Source organism: Salvia hispanica, chromosome 5 (genome assembly GCF_029641045.1).
Source record: "Salvia hispanica isolate PSC_SH4W2 chromosome 5, Shi_PSC_v1, whole genome shotgun sequence".
Classification (NCBI taxonomy): domain Eukaryota; kingdom Viridiplantae; phylum Streptophyta; class Magnoliopsida; order Lamiales; family Lamiaceae; genus Salvia; species Salvia hispanica.
In genome coordinates, this window is record NC_142696.1 from 43,209,154 (window position 1) to 43,228,801 (window position 19,648).

At 36.3% G+C, this 19,648-nt stretch overlaps 3 protein-coding genes across 3 annotated transcripts; all 3 read left to right on the plus strand.

Moving 5' to 3' along the window:
• The first annotated feature begins 4,097 nt into the window (after positions 1-4,097).
• On the plus strand, positions 4,098-7,421 carry TPS11 (trehalose phosphatase/synthase 11). Its single transcript, XM_048085304.2, has 3 exons — positions 4,098-6,397; positions 6,464-6,737; positions 6,915-7,421. Exons 1-3 carry the CDS (start codon positions 4,416-4,418, stop codon positions 7,230-7,232), a joined length of 2,574 nt encoding a protein of 857 aa, XP_047941261.1. The 5' UTR covers positions 4,098-4,415; the 3' UTR covers positions 7,233-7,421.
• Positions 7,422-12,113: 4,692 nt separating this feature from the next.
• Positions 12,114-12,765, plus strand: LOC125188458 (uncharacterized). The gene has a single exon (XM_048085306.2). The coding sequence runs from the start codon at positions 12,201-12,203 to the stop codon at positions 12,639-12,641; it is 441 nt and encodes a 146-aa protein (XP_047941263.1). The 5' UTR covers positions 12,114-12,200; the 3' UTR covers positions 12,642-12,765.
• Positions 12,766-15,242: 2,477 nt separating this feature from the next.
• Positions 15,243-19,047, plus strand: LOC125188457 (mannosyltransferase APTG1-like). The gene is made up of 9 exons (XM_048085305.2): positions 15,243-15,663; positions 15,751-15,868; positions 16,042-16,146; positions 16,255-16,541; positions 17,323-17,604; positions 17,702-17,891; positions 18,209-18,360; positions 18,437-18,599; positions 18,689-19,047. Exons 1-9 carry the CDS (start codon positions 15,413-15,415, stop codon positions 18,770-18,772), a joined length of 1,632 nt encoding a protein of 543 aa, XP_047941262.1. The 5' UTR covers positions 15,243-15,412; the 3' UTR covers positions 18,773-19,047.
• The last annotated feature ends 601 nt before the right edge of the window (positions 19,048-19,648 follow it).

Sequence of the window (19,648 nt, forward strand, 5' to 3'; positions counted from 1 at the left end):
TTAATTAAGAGTTTGTCGCTCAAATTTAAATGATGGATAAAAATAATTCTAACTGAGTTATCGCGCCTCCCAAATCATGACCGTCAATCACGAGAGGATATTTGTCGACATATAAAGGAGATATCCACGGCTCCACGTGCGCCACGTTTTTCATTTAGATATCAGCAAATGGCTAGGTATCATAGGGCCCACAACAATTAACTATTTTCCGATAATTCTTCCATTTATTTGTGTGATGAAAAATGATGAAAGAATTGTCATGATTTGGAAATGATTCTACTAAGAAGACTCTTTTCAAAGATGGCGATACACAATTTGTCGTAAATTAAATCATATCTTGAAATCAAGATCTTGAAATCAAGATTTTGTAAAGGATATATGAGATTTTGCAAAGGATATATGTATTTCATTTTTCTGGAGAAACTCGTAAATTTCAATTAATATACGAATGTACTAATAAACTACTACTAACTGATGACACTTTATTCATGGGTATTGAATGGCATTTTTATACCGTTGGAACTTATATATATACTTCTAAATTAATTGGTGTGAATTTATTACTCCCTCCATTCCAATTTATTATTTTTAAGTATCTCAATTTAGAAGTTCTGGTTGAAATATTTCATAATTGGTGATAGGCCTCACATTCCACTCACCTTTTATTATAAAACTACTAATATATAAACGTAGCATTCTATTATTTTTTTCATCAACCTTCCTTTATATTTCTTAAAGTCCGTGTCGAACTCAACCGGAACTCTTAAAGTGGGACGAAGGGAGTATTAAATGCTCTAGTGGAACTATATAATTGTGTTTTTCAAAATAACTTCAACATAATTTCCGATAGATCTTGTTAAACAATAATATCCTGACCACTATTTTGTGATGCACAAGTCACAATACATATATATATACAGAATACTATGTGTATCTATCTATCTATGTAATACCAAGATTTAGCAATATCCATCCTCTCGAAAAAATTGAGAATGTTAAAATTAAAGCCGATGTATGAAATTCGATTTGTACACAGAATACTATGTGTATTTATCTGTATTATAACGCTTTACGATAAAAGGGGATAAAAAACTAACGAAAATGGGATAAGGATAGAGAGAAAAATATATTCTTCCTTTTAAACAAAATGTATACTAGTAATTAAATATATTGTGGCTACCTTGAAAACCTCGCCTAAATTTGCTAAATTAGCGATCATACATTTGATAATTAAGATGATATGTGTGTACAAGCTATTAATTATTTAATTCACTAAATATGATCCGTTTCTTAAAGAATTTAAAAATGAAATACTATAAAATAAAAAAAATTCAATTTATCTTAATTATTCATCTATATACATAATGATATCTTTCAGTAATATTTAAAATGACTTTTTTTTAGTAGTACGCAGAATAACATCTTCCGGTAATACTCAAAATGATAGGATATTTTTTTATGATATTCAAAACATTCTTTTATTGAAATAAATAAAACATTTTTTCTTTTTGTTTCTGTTATTCCAAATAAAATTAGTCTCTTACGTCCAATATTCTTCTCTATTCCAACCGACAATATCAACATAAAAGGTGAACTGAAAATATAGAAAGAAAATGGAAAACAAAGAAAAAACTTTATAATAATAATGCAACGTTGTATTTTAATGTCACCATAAGACGTCGTTTTGTCCATGCGAATATTTTCAACTCACACATCACAGTCGATTTCATTAAAATTAAGGAATATGGATTTTTCATTCAAAAAAAAAAAAGAAGTACTACGAGATTAATTAAAATTGGATTGAAATTTTGTGATTTATTTAGCAAATTTATATAGTATTATAATCAATGATAGATTATGATTTATGGATGATTGATTGGCAGAATATACTCCATGAAATATGACCGTGGATAAGAATTATAAAAATATAGTACTCCATAATTTAATATTATGGATATTAATTAATACTGGTTTCCATAAACATTTTGCAGAAGCTCCCTTAAAACTTAATAAAAGTTAATTCTACTTTCATGATAAATATAGCTGCTGTACATCCCAATGTATGAATATGATATAGAATAAAACGTTATTCATACGTCTACAATTGAAATATTATATCATTAATAAGCACACCTAATTTGTTTTAGTAATCAAGTTTTGCCAAACTAAAATATAGGCTCGTGTACATAATGAGCTCCTTATATTACTGTCATTTGATTCACATTTTCCTTTTCCAATTTCAGATTTTTTTTGGTGTGATTAATAAGTGTGGTAATTTATTAATACATTAATTATAATATGCTTGATGTTTCACGTTTTCAATTTATTTAACCCTTAGAGTTATTATTATTATTATTATTATTATTATTATTATTATTATTATTATTATTATTATTATTATTATTATTATTATCTAATAATATTCGCAATAACTCTTGATATCTCACATTAATTATGTAGTGATCCATTGAGATAATCTATTCCATTTTTTTTTATTTCCCGCAACTCTATAAATGCTACATACATTAAGTATTAAATAATCAACTATGATATTGAATAATTAAATAATTAAAAATTGATTTAAATCTTGATTAAGGAATAACTGTAAACTTGATTGGATATAATTAACTCTCATTTCATGAACTTATAGATTATATATTGCTTGTTCATATATGGTATAGTTAACCCATGAACTTATAGATAATATATTGCTTAATTGATTAAGGAATTAACTCTCATTTCACCTCTAACTAATAACTTAAAAACAACTTATAACTGCAGATTTTTTTGTGGTCTATTAATAAACTAATTATAAAAATGTACTGTAGTACATTCTTACAGTGAGAAAATTAATTATTGATTATCTATTTAGTCAAAATATATATGAACCTACAGTTTCTAATTTCTGCAGTAGGGCGAAGGGTCGGGCTCTTACCATAATTATCAATATATAAGCATCTAATTACACAGATACGATCCGATTAATTTTCTTTAAACATTCAATAGCCACCTTATCCATTCACTAATTAGTCATCAAAGCTACCCCAGCCATATATAATCCTTATCATTAATACCCACTATTTCAACTGTGATTTTTCACTAACCCTATTTATTGAACTTGACATCTTCCAGCTACCCCATTGTCTAAGTATATTAGTAGTATTCGACATATTGAAAATAAGTGCATTGATTTTCTACAAATAACATATAAAAAAAACACCTAAAAAAACATCACAATTCACAGATTCACAATACTGCTAAAAATTGAATCCAATTGCTGTTTGTAAATTACTATTACTACTAAATATCAGCGTAGAAATGAAGTTTTTGTTTAATTTCTCGTTTACAATAAACTAATCCATCATTTTCTCTTTGAAACGACATTAATTATTGTATGCGAGTACATTCAATAATTTCAATATCATATTTTTTCAAAATATTAATAAAAGACGCACATTGCACATGTGACGAAATAAGTAGAAAATGAAATCAAACCTAAAATTGGTCCCTTAGACTAGTTCTATATTTTTTTATTAAAAATTGATCAACTCCCTTTATTTCATGAAATAAAAATATACACATATGTCAACAGCTCAAATTTCAAGATTTATTTAACCATCTGTCAAAGACGCTCAGTTTGAACAACACAAATTCTTAGATTAGATAGGAAAGGAGATATACATAGAGAAAAATAAGGAAAGAAAAGTTCATATGATTTGACTTAATGACCAAAATATTCAATTAATTATAATTGTGTTTTATTGTAATTTGTAGCACCATAGGTAGATGCACGCCTCCGTAAAAATAATTTTCAAATTAATGTCAACAATGATGCAATGCAATATACTACTTATAAATAAAAATCCGAGTCTATTTAAAACATGATTAATTACTTAGTAGCCGTTTAATAGCGAATCGCGACCGTTTAATATTGACTCCATCTTAAAAAAAAAAATTGATTAATAAGGAAGAAATCTAGTGGAAATTACCAAACTGCCCCATCACCATAATATAGTATATCGACAAGTCGGTCGTTCGTTCTTATCCTAAATCCTAAATATACATACCATTCCACCTTCCTTATGTGATATACTATTAAATAAATAAAATAACAATAATAATTTCTACTTTCCGCATTTGAAAATTTCCTTGCAAATCCGCAATCCTTAGCCGCATCAAACACCATTAACAATGTCGCAATTCACGTTTCTGTATCCGTGAAAACTCCCACCTGTAACGCACACACAACACACACTGCTCATCTTCTTCTTCAACTCAATCGCACTGTTCTGTTTCCGTTTCTTTTTTTTCTTTTTTCTCTCCAAAGCTTTTGAATTTCTGTTTCCGCTGATCCAAGAAAGCCCAAGATTCGATTTTTATTTGTATCTGGCTAGCGTTGAGGGAAATTTGTCATTATGCTGTCGAGATCCTGCTTCAATCTGTTGAATCTCGACGATTTCTCGAGTGATCGCACCCGAATCCCGAGAGTCATCTCCGTGCCCGGAATCATCTCCGATTTCGAGGACGCCGGCAATGCCGAGATCGCCGAATCCGACGTCGTTTCGTCCGCCACTCAAGAGAGGCGAATAGTGGTCTCCAACCAGCTCCCTCTGAAGGCCTACAGAGATTCGTCATCGAAGAAATGGCGCTTCGATTGGGACGGCGACGCCCTCGTCTCGCAGCTCATCGACGGGTTCCCGCCCGAAACCGAAGTCGTTTTCGTGGGGTGTTTGGGGGTGGATGTGGATCCGGTGGAGCAGGATGAGGTGGCCCAGTTCTTGCTAGACAAGTTCAAATGCGTGCCCACTTTCTTGAGCTCGGATTTGATCAACAAATTCTACCATGGTTTCTGCAAGCACTATCTCTGGCCCTTGTTCCATTACATGCTGCCTATGACGCTCAATCACGGGGTGAGGTTTGATAAGGACACGTGGCAGGCGTATGTCTCTGCTAACAAGGTCTTTGCTGACAGGATCATGGAGGTTATCAATCCTGACGAGGATTATGTGTGGATACATGATTACCATCTCATGATTCTGCCTACTTTCTTGAGGAAGAGGTATCATAGAGTCAAGCTTGGGTTTTTCTTGCATAGTCCGTTTCCTTCTTCCGAGATATATAGGACATTGCCTGTGAGGGAGGAGATTCTGAGGGCCCTTTTGAATTGTGATCTTATTGGCTTTCATACGTTTGATTATGCTAGGCATTTCTTGTCTTGTTGTAGTAGGATGTTGGGGTTGGATTATCAGTCCAAGAGGGGTTACATTGGGTTGGATTACTATGGTAGAACTGTCACTATCAAGATTTTGCCAGTTGGGATTCATATGGGGCAGATTAGGTCTTTAATGGCACTGCCGGATACAGCTGAGAAGGTGAGGGAGTTGAGGAGGGAATACGAGGGAAAGACGGTGTTGTTAGGTGTGGATGATTTGGACATGTTTAAAGGTATTGGATTGAAGTTTATGGCCTTTGGTTTGCTGCTGGGGGAGAATCCTGATTATAGAGGGAATGTGGTGTTGGTGCAGATTGTGAATTCACCCAGGAGCCGTGGGAGCGATATTCAAGAAGTTAGTGATGAGATTACTAAAGTTGCAAGTGAGATCAATGTGAGGTATGGTAGCAAAGGGTATGATCCAATTGTTTGTGTCAATGGTCCCGTCTCTTTCCAAGACAAGGTGGCATATTACGCGATTTCTGAGTGTGTCGTGGTGAATGCCGTGAGAGATGGGATGAATTTGGTGCCTTACAAGTACACAGTGGCCAGACAGAGCTGCCCCGATCTGGACAAGGCATTAGGGCTACAAGATTGCACTAAACCGAAGAAGAGTGTGATCATTGTGTCTGAATTCATAGGATGCTCGCCTTCTCTCAGTGGGGCAATCCGTGTGAACCCTTGGGATGTTAATAGCGTGGCTGAAGCAATGGTGTTGGGGTTGACGATGAAGGATGGTGAGAAGGAGCTTCGCCACGAGAAGCATTATAAGTACGTTGCATCCCATGATGTTGCGTATTGGGCCAGGAGCTTTGATCAGGATCTTGAGAGAGCTTGTGCTGAGCATTATAGGAAGAGGTGTTGGGGCATAGGGTTCGGGCTGAACTCGAGAGTTGTGGCGTTGGGGCCTCATTTTAGGAAGCTGTCGTTGGAGCACATTGTGTCGGCTTACAACAGTACGAAAAGCAGCAGGCTCATCCTACTGGACTATGACGGGACAATGATGCCACAAGATAGAGTTGACAAATCCCCAAGCCCGGAGGTTATATCAGTCTTGAATAGTTTGTGTAATGATCCTAAAAACATAGTGTTCATTGTTAGTGGGAGAGGGAGAGATTCTTTAGGGAAGTGGTTTTCACAATGTGAGAATCTCGGGCTGTCTGCTGAGCATGGTTACTTCACCAGGTAAGATTCTCCACCCCTCTAGCCTTGTTGGTACTTGACTAACATTGCACCCGCCTGTGGTGGTAGGTGGAAGAGGAATTCCCCGTGGGAATCCTGCGGGATTGAAGCTGACTTGAGCTGGAAAAACATAGCCCTTCCTGTGATGGAGCACTACACAGAGGCAACAGATGGTTCATCCATAGAGCAGAAGGAGAGCGCGTTGGTTTGGCATCATCAAGAAGCTGATCCTGACTTTGGATTATGGCAAGCTAAAGAGCTCCACGATCACTTGGAGAGCGTGCTTGCTAATGATCCCGTCCTTGTCAAAAGTGGCCAGCAGATTATAGAGGTCAAACCGCAGGTATATGGATGATCGATCTAGTGTTTGTTGTGTGTTCAATTCTTGAATTCCCTAATGCACTTCTAGCCTTTGTTGTGTGTAGGTATAGTCAGCATTGCTTGCAGCCTCTTTAGTGTGTGTTGTGTGTGTATTTCTTGAATTTCCTATTTCAGAGTGTGAGTGTGTGTGGTGGTGCAGGGAGTGAGCAAAGGTGTGGTGGTGAAGAATCTGATGGAGACCATGAGAAATAGAGCGAAGGCAGCTGAGTTTGTTCTGTGCATAGGCGATGACAGATCGGATGAGGACATGTTTGAGGCCATCGCGGCCTCAGTTGCCGGGCAGTCCATGCCTGATGCAAGCGAGGTCTTCGCCTGCACTGTTGGGCAGAAACCCAGCATGGCCAAGTACTATCTAGACGACACGTTCCAAGTCATTAAGATGCTGCAGGGCCTCTCAGCTGCGTCTGCGTCTCACCATCCCTCCTCCGCAAAATCAAGCCTTGGAACAGCGCCATGAACTCGATCGAGCACGGACTCAACATTCATCCTTGTACAGATGGTTATAGCACATGTAGTTAGTTCGACGTCTCTCTTCTCATTTACATACACACACTTGAAATGTGACAAAAGAGTAGATGTTGGTTGATCCACATGTTTTTATTTAGACCTCAGTTCATAATACCAAGTTCCCTTCAATTCTTTTCCACATTTTGAGTGCTTCTTCCTCTTCTTCTTGTCATTTTGGCTTACATTAACTAACTTACTAGTTGATAAAATTAAAATATCTTTATAATTTATGACAATACAATAAACAAAATCAAATGCTTAAGTAACAAAATACGACATAGCTCAAAGGAAGATACATTTATCTCATGATATAAAGAAAGAAAAATGTATTTCCGTGCAATTTTAATCATCATTCGCAATTATTTGAAAAATTACTGTACTAGTACTATGAAGGAGTATAATTTTATTAAGGTATACTAGTACTAGTGTCTCATCACGTTGCACTGTATTTTATTTGAAAATATTAAATTATTATGCATTAAATAATAGAAAAAATTATTTATTAAAATTAGCATATGGTGGAAATTAAGGAGTGAGTAGCATTAAATCTTTGATAATATTGTGATGATATTTTGATGAAATTGCAATGATATTGTGATTCTGTGTAGATGAAATTGTTATATAATGTGAATTGTTAATATTATTTTTTACACACAATTGATTATATTGCGATATTGTATTGTATTGTTGCATTGATATTGATTATTATAAAATATGGTTGATGATATTGTATTTTGTTTTGATAATACAGTGTTATAGAGTTTATTATATTGCGATATTGTATTGTGCATTGATATTGATTATATTATAAAACATGATTGATAATATTGTACTATTATGTTTTGATAATATTGTGTTGTTATGCGATAATAGTGTCAATATGCAAAAAAATACTAAGATAAGGTTTCTCCTAATATATCAGTTAGACGGAACTATTGTTACTATTTGGGGGAGGATCCCCTGCTGTCCATGAAAGCACAGCATATGGTGCCGTGGACAAAACGCACAAATTTGGGCATGAAACGCAGCCCCATTTCCTTTTCTCTTTTTTTTTTTTTAATATTTTCATTCTTACTAAACAGTTTTATATACGAAAAGCATTATAGAAATTCAATTATATAAATATTATGTTAACATTTCTGAAACAAAATGATGAACTCGAAATGATAAAATATTGAATGATAAATATATTTCCTAATTAAATATTGATGAAATCAATAATTAACTATAAACATAAAATAATAAGGATAACATATTATCGAGTAGTCATTCTATTGCGAAATTAATAATCATATATAGTTAATTTTTTGATAATTAGATTTTACAATGTATTTTACTAATGTTAATGTTAATTAAGAATGAAAATATTAAAAAAAAGAGAAAAGGAATTGGGGCTGCATTTCATGCCCAAATTTGTGCGTGTTGTCATGGACAGCAGGGGAACCTCCCCCTACTATTTGCTGTTTGTTATAGATATTTTATATCTAGTATGCTATAACTAGAGGATATGAGACTGGATTGTTTGTTCGTTTTATTTTAAACACATCTCTATACTAAGATAATGGTAGAAAGGGTATATATTATCCATTATCCAAAGATTATAAAGTAAATGTTATACTAGTACAATTCTAGATGTCACATCTAATATTCCATTACAATGTGCATCTGCACAATTCTTGAGCCTAGGCCCTATACAAAGAGGCATTGGCTTTGGAAGAGAAAAACACGCATACCACATTCACAATCTTCTTCGTTAAGCTCACAAGTGTTTGGATCACATGCATTCATCACTTAATCTCTTAGGAGCATTGATGGCTCGATATTTGAAAGTCCTTCAAATTGAGGTGTTTCTATAAATTATACTATGATCCGACAATCCTAGAACACCCGCTTAGACGTAATTCGTCTTTCAATGTTTCGGAGCTACAATTGAATTCACATATTTCTGTAAAAAAAATTTACATAATCTTTATAGAACTTTATAATCCATATATTATCTATGTCAAGAGAATTATGTTTTCTACTATATCTCTAATTCTCTATAATACTTGGAATATATACAATCAACTTATTTTCTCATTTACTCATGTATAATTTAATTAATTTATAATTTAACTATACTTAGATAAGTTATTATCATCTAGGGGCATGTTAGGGTGTCACCACCTCTTAAAATAACACCATACCACCATTTCTAGCCAATCATTTGTACACGTGGACGAATAATAAGCTGTCACGTGACAAAAAAAAAAGTTAAAAAAGACGGCCAACAATATGTTGTACACTATACAACAATTTTTCTTGGACAACAATATCCAACACGCTAGACAACAATCTATATAGATTGTTGTCTAGCGTATTGAATATTGTTGTGTAGCGTTTAAAATATTGTTGTATAAGTGGTATAACGGTGTTATTTTAAAAGGGATTGTCATTTTAACACAGACCTACCATCTAGTTCATTATATTTTAATCATCATGTGCACTAGTATTAAATGCAATATGCAATTCCTCATACCCTTAAGAAGATTAACAATGCACATATTTGATTATTTAATTAGTTAAGTAAAGAGTGTTACATTAGTAATGAAAAATGAGCATAAAATATACTATCTGAAAAAAAAAAAATCACTAATTTTGTTGTGATTGTTTCTAAAATCAGGCCAATATTTAATTTGGCTCTTTCTTTCAAAGATATTACTTGTACAATGCACTACATATATTATTTTCTTCAAAAATATACTCCGTATAATAGATTAATAGTATTAAATTGTTAATCACCAAATATAGAAAAAAATTAATTTTATAAAAATTACTCCCTCCGTCCCACTTTAGCAGTCCCATTGACTTTTCTGACTTCGTTTTGTAAAAAAGATAATAAATAGTTAGAGCAGAGATATTGTAAAGTAAAAGAAAAATAATGTAGATAAGACTCTTCTTTACATTATTCTCTCTCTTGCTTTATCATCTTCAATTTAAATATTTATTACCCCCTCCGTCTCACTTTAGGAGTCCCGGTTTACTACTTTGGGACGTCCCACTTTAGGAGTTCGGATTGGACATTCCATTTTTGTACATAAACAATTACTTCAATTTCCAATTAATTACCAACAATGCCATTAAACAAAAATAAAAAATACATTTGATTAAACACTCTCCCCCACCCCCCGTTAACTCCCCCACCCATTTCTTACTCATCACTTCTGCTCTACGCCTCTACCCACTCTCTTCGATCTCTAATTCTACCACCGCTCCCCTCTCTACGAAGCCCTTATTCCTCTCGCCGCCGCCATCACCACCACCGCTTTGTCATGTCTCCCACCACCAAACGCCGCCGCCATCAAACGGAGACGGACACCTTCTCCACCGTTGACCCTGAAACTCAGTTCTCGGTGAGCCCTACTCTCTTACCGTCGGCCGATCTTTCATTTGACTCCATTTTCCCTCCGTTTTTCAAATATAAGTGACCTTTGATTTCCAATTTGATTTCCAATGAAAGGTTGTGCATTTCCATTGTCTCTCACTCACATTAATTCGGCAGGTTTGGGATATAAGAGCATCTCCAATGGCGGCTAGCCCACCGGCTGGCCGATCCTGCTAGCCGCCATTGTAGGCTCAATTTCGGCTAGCCGGTTGATTTTTTTAATGTATTTTTTAATGCATTTTATTTATTTATTGCATTTTTAATGTATTTTTTTATGAATTTTTTTTAATTATGTAATTTTTTTAGGATGGATCTTTTTTTAATTTATATAAAATTATTGCATTTTTATTGCAATTTTTAATGTATTTTTTTAATAAATTAGTGAGGAGTAGAGTGGGACGGTGGCTCGTGTGTGGAAGCTCGAATTTTTTTTTTATTATGTAATTTTTTTGATTTTTAGTTAATGTACTTTTTTTTATTTAAATAAAATTAACGAATTTTTTCCGTATATGTGTCGTAAATTTAATTCCGTATTTTGTGTTTAATTCCGCAAATGTAGTTGTTTTTGAATTATTTTCATTGCGCTAGCCTGTGGCTAGCCTTAGGCTAGCATATTTGATTAAAATGATGATGTGTCAGGTGAATTTTAGTGCTGATGACGTGACAGGGAGAAAGAGTGGCTAGCCTGTGGCTGGCCTATTGCCATTGGAGATGCTCTAAAAAAATTAAAGTTTAATTATTAGGTATAGTGTTGTTTCATTTTGCCAAAGAGAATAACAAAAAAAAAAAATGGACATGAGAATAACAAAAATTTGAATCCAGAGGGTATGTTTCGGCAGTTTTTGGGGAGTAAATATAAATAAAAATTTTATTTAAATCATCTAAGGGTAGAATTGACACTTCATTATAAAAGGATAAAATTTGAATTAAAAATGGCCAAAAAGTGGGCCCCAAAGTCCACTATCACCCTCATTTTCTACAAATTCCAATATTTTCTTAAAACTTCTACCCAACTCAACCGGGACTCCTAAAATGAGACGGAGTGAATATTATTTTTAGAAAACGAGTGAGTATCATTTTCAGAAAACGAGTGCAGAAAAGTCAACAGGACTAAAGTGGGACTGGGACTGAGAAAGTAGTACATAAATGTTTATTAAAATCTTTGAATGTCTAATAGACTAACAGAAAAACTGTAAACACACGTCAAGAGTGTATATAATTATAATTATAAAGTATCATTGAAAAATAAAAACAAAATTTCAAATGAAAATTATAAGACATTAATTAATAAATATTTGAAAAAATTCGTTAGAAAGAACATTAATAAACACAATAAAATAAGGGGCGAAAACACAATAAACAGTAATTTATGGGTTAATTTATAATAATAAAAGAATGAACTTGAACCGACAAACATTTGGGGAAACGGAGCTGGGCTCCCAATTTCTCTCCATTTATCATCTCAATCATAACGAATCACAATCACCTGCTGAAATGGAGGCGGCGGGAGAAACTAAATCGATCACAATCGATAGCATCATTCCGCCGCGGCTGGAAGACGCCGGCCTTGAGGACTGTGCCCTACCGCCGGATTCCATCAGGGAGGCATTTCTGAAGGCAGCCTCAGCCGTCAGATCCATCGTTTCGGACGAAGGCGGATGCGTGGAAGATCCATGGGAAGAGCCCTCCGATGAGGGCTGCGTGGTGGAGAAAGGCGTCGGATCGACGGAGGCTGCGGGAGATAGAGTGGTGGTGGTGGGGGATGCGGAAGAGAAAGTGGATGCGGTGGTGGGGCCCGGTGTCCCTGACGGAGGGGAGAAGGCCTGCGTTGATGGATTGCAAGGGCTTGAAATTGGGGGAAAGAAAAATGAGGTGGCAGATGAGGTGGAGAAGGGTGACGATGAACCAACCTTGGTTGAAGGCTTTGCTTTGTAGATTTGTTGGTTTTTGTTGTAATGTTTTAGACTGCTAGCACTTTGATCTTTGTTTGAAGTGGCCACAAGAAAATGGAATAAACAGTCTGGAGCTGGGATTTAGCCCCTCTCTGGTTTGCTATGAATTCAACTTCCAAAGGATAAAACTTTTCCAATCATGAGTCATGAGTGAGAAGTGATATAAACAGATGTAAGATTGGAACCATTCACTTGATGACAAGTCTATTCTTTGGTGTTGATTGGTAGTCTCCAACATTGCAGTTAAGCTTGTGGGAATTCCCCTAGCCTGTGTTTTATATAGTTAAATTATTTCACTTTTTCAAAAGAGTTGCATCCCTCACAAGCTCAATTTGGTTTGCCTAGCTTGATTCTGTTAAGATGATGAGACATGGATGGGGCTGGTTGCACTCAATGCAAACAGGTAGTTTAGACACCATCTGGATCAGCTTAGCTTACCCAGAGAAATGTTCATGTGCTGCTCAGCATTTTGCTTGTTCTGATTCAAGTTTAAAATCTCACACCTTGCTATAACATCCATGCTTCTAAACCATCTCTTCATATTGGCTACTTTTGTGCTTTCTTCAATTCTCAATCTGTAAATGCCTCCATTTCCTTGTTTGGATTTGTTTGCTGCTACTGGTGTGAATTCATATGCTTCAGAGCGAAAACCAATCCCTCCAAAAGAATTCAAGAACGTGATATGTAAATTGATAGAAAACTTTTGCCCACATCAATTTCGATCTTTTGCCATCAATTTGGGCAAATTTATCTCATTTTAGAAAAGTTGAAAGTTAGGGAGTATATTTGAGTTTGAATATAGTTTTATGGGAAAACTAGGATATTTATAATTACAAATTCGATCATTAACAAGTTCAAACATAGTTAGAGTCTGCAATATAAGTTTGTTACTCTCTCCGTCCGCGAATAAGAGTCCCATTTTTCCATTTTAGTCCGTCCGCAAATAAGAGTTCCGGTTCACTTTTACCATAAATGGTAATAGGGTCCCACCTTCCACTAACTCATTCCACTCACATTTCATTTAAAACTAATATATACAAGTTGGATCTCTGTTTTAACTTTTTTCTACCCACTTTTCTTAACATTTCTTAAAATCCGTGTCGCCCATGAATGAGACTCCTAATAGCAGCGGACGGAGACTGAGGGAGTATATTTTAGAGTAAAGTCTCTTTTTAGTCCTTAACATATGACGATTTTATGATTTTGGTCCAGAATATTATCTTTTGAATTATTTGGTCCCTCACAATTAAAAACGGGCCGGATTTGGTCTTTTTTGGACGGCACCGTTAAAAATTAACGGTCAACTGCAATTTAAACTATTTTGACTAAATTAAAAACTTAAATTAGAATATTTAATATTTTTCTTTTTTAAAAAACAAACCCGGCCTCTCTTCTATCCTTCTCTCAACACCCTCTTCTTCCCCTTCCACTCCACCACCCTCTCCGCAGCCGCCGCCCGCCCCCACCTTTGCCGTCGCTCCTGGCTTGCCTCCCTCTTTTCCCTGAGCTTCATCTGGGCCATACGGCACAAGACCAACGCCTAATCCCATCTCGAGAAGATGCTGGCCCAGGAGAAAGAGGACTCGACGCTGCTGGCCAAGTGCGTCGAGGAGCTGAAGCGGAAGGGTGTCGAGTTTGATCCGCTCACCAAGTTCGTATCAATTTGTGCTGCTGCTTCTCCTGGTGTTCAATTCGCCGACGCGGCTTCTCCAATCCAATTCAATTTGTGATTAACGGAGTCGATCTTGGGGAGCGAGAGGCCAAGACTCGTGGGTGGACCAGCGAGCAGAGAGCTGGTGTGGGTAGAACCGGAGGTGTTGGGACTGGGCATGGCGAAATAGGTGGCAGAGGTGGAGCGGCGGTGACGGATCTCTTCAAGGGAGGAGCCGTCGTCTTCGGTGAAAGAGGAGAACTTGCGCTTGAGGGTGGAATTGCAGTGGTTTTTTATGGCGTTGTCGGAGCGGCCAGAGAGGAGGAGGCAATGGTGGCCCATTTGTTGACGAAGCGGGCGTGTGCGTGAATGATGGTGTCTTCCTCGTCGGGGTGAAGGCGTGATGCTTGACCTGAGGGGAGAGCTGGTTGCACCAGCGGAGGCGGCAGCTCTTACCGGAGGGGCGGGTGAATGCGGCGATGGCAATAGATCGCGTCGGAATCACCAGAGTTAACTATTGATTTGAATCGATTGGGTAGCTTTATTTGTTGTTTTTCGCTACAAGGAAATTTGAAGGAGAACAACGAAGAAACCTAATCTGTAACCTAAAAATTAAGTTATAATTTAATTGTTAATAAAATATATACTAATTAGTAACATAATCCAGTCAAAATAGTTTAAACTGCCGTTGACAGTTAATTTTTAACATTGGCAAAATAGTTTAAACTGCCGTTGACAGTTAATTTTTAACGGTGCCGTCCAAAAAGGACCAAATTTGGCCCGTTTTCAATTGTGAGGGACTAAATAATTCAAAAGATAATGTTTTGGACCAAAATCGTAAAATCACTATATGTTAAGGACCAAAAAGAGACTTTACTCTATATTTTATTCGACATAACATATTTTAGCTCTTTTGCAACTTTTACACAGAAACTCGTCAATCTTAAAAAATGCATAAAATGTCGTAAGATGGTGACATCTCAATAAAGACGAGAGAAAATCTGAAATTAGAAATGTTAGCACAAAGTAGTAGTGATCGCCAAATTCCAATTCGAGCGACGATTTAAGATCCAATCAATCAGGAAAAGATAAAATTAGGAGAAATGAGGAGAAGGAAAAACTTTGAATCCGAATCGCCTGTTGAAGAAGAAGATGATGATGACAAAGATGAAGATGATGACGACGACGACGACAAGAAATCCACCTCCAAAAACCCTGAATCGAAATCATCTTTGCCCAAAATATTTATATTCTGTTTGATTGCGCGCATTATCAATTCCTTGCTCGTGCAGACATACTTCAATCCGGATGAACACTGGCAAGCTCTTGAAATAGCCCATCGAATTGCATTTGGGTAAATCAATCTCTCCTCTCACTCACACACACACGCACAAGCACAAATTTCACAGTTCAGGATTTTGAATTGTTGATTGAATGTTAGGTATGGGCATCAAACATGGGAATGGGAAAAAGGCATAAGGAGCTACTTGCATCCAGTTATCTTTGCTGCTCTGTATAAAGTTCTTGCCTTTCTTCATCTTGATTCACCTTGGTTCATGGTACTATTAATTTCTTCTACTTCAAAAAATTTCATTTTTTAACCTTTTGTTTTTCATGTTATTCTACTTCTAATGCTCTGCCACTTCTATACCTGATGTTGTTTATGTTATTCTACTTTCTGCTTGCACTGCTTTTGTTGTAAATTGTGTGGCATTGTTATAATCTTGCACAGATTAGGTCTCCTCGCCTGCTTCAGTCGATATTTGCTGCTTTTGGTGATCTCTACGTGTACAAATTCTCTCGAGTTCTGTTTGGTGGTAGTGTTGCTGAATGGGCTGTATCCTTGCTTTGCTTCAATGCTTTTGTGTGCTTCCAAACCTGCTTTTTTCGTTGTTTTTATTGGCAAATGGAATACAAATATTACTGCACCTTAACTCCGTGACAGCTCTTTGCACAGCTAAGCAACTGGTTCTTGTTTTTCTGCATGCCTCGCACCTTTTCTAATAGTTTAGAAACCGTTCTCACAATTTTGAGTTTATACTACTGGCCCTGCTTGAGAAGGTCTGCCACTGCAGTTCCATCTAGTTCTAGAAAGTATGCCCTGGCTATAGCAGCAATAGCATGTGCCATTCGACCAACAAGTGCTATCACTTGGATTTATGTTGGTTGTCTGGAGTTATTTTCAACACGTACTAAGCTAAAGTTTATTTTTCTCGAAGTGGTTCCTATCGGGTAAGTATACTAACAATCACACATGTTTTCTTTTTTGGTCTTTGTGCTTGGATTTTAAGGGCTACTTATAAAAGTTTTTATAAAATACTATTGCTTTTTACTCACGTCTCACTATAACAATAGCTCAATTATTCTTCACCTCACCTCTACATGGGAAATGCCCTAGATTAGTGTGTTCAAGATGAAGTTTGGATTATTTCCCAGTTCTTAGTCCCACAAGAAAGATGTTTATTCCTACCATTTTCTTGAGAGAGAAGGCTGTAAACTGAAAACATGGTTGACCATCAATAATCAATTTTAAGTTGATCAGAAATCCAAGGCCCATGTAAGTAATTCTATATTTTTAACTTAGATATTTATGATGCTACAAACATTAATGAACATAAAGACAGCATTCTGCATGAACTAAGGAAGATTATGTTTTCAGAAAAAGATTTCAGTAACAGTATCTTCATATGTGATCAAGATACTTCTGTTTAGAGCCAAGTATTAAAATAACTTTTGTTTGTTCAGGACCTTCAGTCATTCAGTTATTGTCTCTCGGATAATTGTTATTGATATATCTGTCTTTTTTGACTTCTGAACTGTGTAGACTAACCGAGCTGACTTTTCAGTTTTTCATGTCCTTTTAGCACCATTAGAAGATGCCTATACATGCATAAACCACTAATGGCAATTGTTTTTAATTGAACTCTAACAGTTTCATTTTGTAATGATTCTGTATTTACCTTGTAAACGGCTGCTTGTTTTCTACTTATATTGAAATCATGATGTGTATCAGGGGGATTGTGCTTGGTCTTACATTCTTATTGGACTATCAGTTCTATGGATCATGGGTGATCGTTCCTCTTAACTTTCTAAAGTTCAATTTCTTCTCATCTGGTGGAGACTATTATGGAACGCATGCATGGCACTGGTATTTGACGCAAGGATTCACTGTTATGCTCTTTACCTACATACCGTTTACCATAGCAGGCATTATTATGTCCAAAGAGTGGAAGCTTCCTGGATTGGTTGTATGGGTTCTGGGAATTTATAGCCTCCTTGGCCACAAAGAGTTCAGGTACCTTGGTTTAATTGACATCGTGCACTCTGACATCTAAAGCCCCATTAGTGCTTTTCCCATAAATACCTCTAATTCTTCAGACTCCAACTATCAGGTTTGTTCTTCCTGTGCTTCCTGTAGCGTTGATGTTCTCGGGTTATTCCCTAGCCAGCCTAGGACGAGCAGAGAGGTCGAAAGGAGGTTCATATTCACATATTAGGCGCGCCCCGAAGCTGGAATTGGCAGTCCTCTTCCTTCTCGTAACTAACGTCCCAATGGCATTATATATGAGCATGATTCATCAGGTACATTGACGTTGGTTTCAGTGACTGACGATGGTATTGCTTTTATACGAACCTCTCATTTTTTTAATGCAAACTAGTCTTAGTTTTTCTCTAATGCTTGATCACAGATCTTATTAAGGTTTTGTTTGCAAACAATATCCCATTTCAGAATTTCATTGTAAAAAGTCGCCTAATTTATATGAGTAAAATTGCCCACTTTCTTGGTATGTGTGTTTTGATGGCATGAGACACTTATTGGGGCATGGAGGGCTTATTTTGTAAAAACTGAAGGCTCCCTAATGTTTCCTTGGTATACTGTTACTTGCTAATCTCTGCAGAGAGGAACAGAGGATCTCATGAACTATCTTGCGGAGGAGGCCACAGAGAATAACGTCGAAAGCATCCTTTTTCTAACGCCTTGCCATGCTACACCATACTACTCCACTCTGCATCGCAACCTCCCTATGCGTTTCTTGGACTGTACGCCAAGGTAACAACCTGAAATCCTAAGGTTTCTCTCACTTCTATTCAACTCTCTTTGTTTACTCCAGTGTTGCTCTAAACAGTGATGACAGAGGAATCTTGGACGAGTCTGATCAATTTTTAAAGGACCCCATTGGCTTCACAACAAAGTTGGCTCAAACTTGGAACCGTCCTAGCCACATTGCTCTGTTTGATTCAGAAGAGAAGCCATTGAAGGGGTTTCTAGCCTCACATCATTTCAAGGAGGTTCTTGCTTTTATACTTGAGTTTGTTGACTTATTTCGTCGTAGATTTGAGAATTTGGAGCTTTGACAGACCGAATCTCTACCTTGCAGATTAAAAGATTTTTCCACTCTCATTTTAAGGTGGATAGAGAGTTGCAAGCATCAGTGGTTTTGTATGCTTTTCAAGGCCATTGAATTGGTGATGGTACCAAATTTTGCAGTGGTGGTTGAACAAGTGAAGAACTAGTTGTAAGAATTTTTAAGTAGTGGTGTTATGGCCCTTTTTGGGGGAGATAAAATTTAACAACTTTGTCATTTACAGCAGCTGAAATCCCATAGTACTTTCTTTTCCACCTGTAGTTTTGAGAGAGAATATTTCATTGAAAAAGAGCCATATACATAGATTGTCAGTTTTGTCTAATGAATCTTACTCTCTGCCACTGTAAAAGAGGTTTTTTTTTTTTTACAAATTTTGGTTTGTCGATTACGTTTTCCTTATACAAATAGACAGTAATATTTTAAAAGTTGGTTGAGCTATAAAATTTGATTTGGATGGGAAAGAGTTGAACTAACTGCATGATTCTAACTCCTACCATGCATCAATTCGAACAAACCAACCAACCCTAAAATCCTGAAATTTCTCCTATATAAACCTCTTCCTATCATGCATCTCCCATCACCTCAAGTACTACAAACATCTAAGATATATATAATATCCAAAAATGGTAAACCATCACCCCACCTATTCCTATCTCTTGTTGTTTTTTGTCGTTGTGATGGCCTACACGACTGAGGCCCGCCGCCTTCTTGAGTCCCCCATGCCTTTGGCAAAGCCCGAAATCACAGAGCAGCCTAAGCCTGTGATTCCAGAGTTTCCTAAAGCTGAGATTCCAGAATCGCCAACACTATCCAAGCCCGAGTTTCCACAACTGCCAAAACCAGAATTGCCAGAGCTCGAAATGCCTGTGTTGCCAACTCTCCCCCAACTTCCAAACTTTCCGGAACTGCCCAAATCACCTTGACATCCTCATTACAAGCATCTATGTTGTTCACAAATATGAGACTGATTAT

Bases quoted from the DNA above. Each gene is read 5' to 3' on its own strand.
- LOC125188458 (XM_048085306.2), top strand. From the start codon at position 12,201: ATGGAGGCGGCGGGAGAAACTAAATCGATCACAATCGATAGCATCATT.
- LOC125188457 (XM_048085305.2), top strand. From the start codon at position 15,413: ATGAGGAGAAGGAAAAACTTTGAATCCGAATCGCCTGTTGAAGAAGAA. The intron at 17,605-17,701 runs GTACCTTGGTTT...TCCAACTATCAG, and splicing joins CTTGGCCACAAAGAGTTCAG to GTTTGTTCTTCCTGTGCTTC. The intron at 18,600-18,688 runs GTTCTTGCTTTT...TCTACCTTGCAG, and splicing joins CCTCACATCATTTCAAGGAG to ATTAAAAGATTTTTCCACTC.
- TPS11 (XM_048085304.2), top strand. From the start codon at position 4,416: ATGCTGTCGAGATCCTGCTTCAATCTGTTGAATCTCGACGATTTCTCG. The intron at 6,398-6,463 runs GTAAGATTCTCC...CTGTGGTGGTAG, and splicing joins GAGCATGGTTACTTCACCAG to GTGGAAGAGGAATTCCCCGT. The intron at 6,738-6,914 runs GTATATGGATGA...GTGGTGGTGCAG, and splicing joins TTATAGAGGTCAAACCGCAG to GGAGTGAGCAAAGGTGTGGT.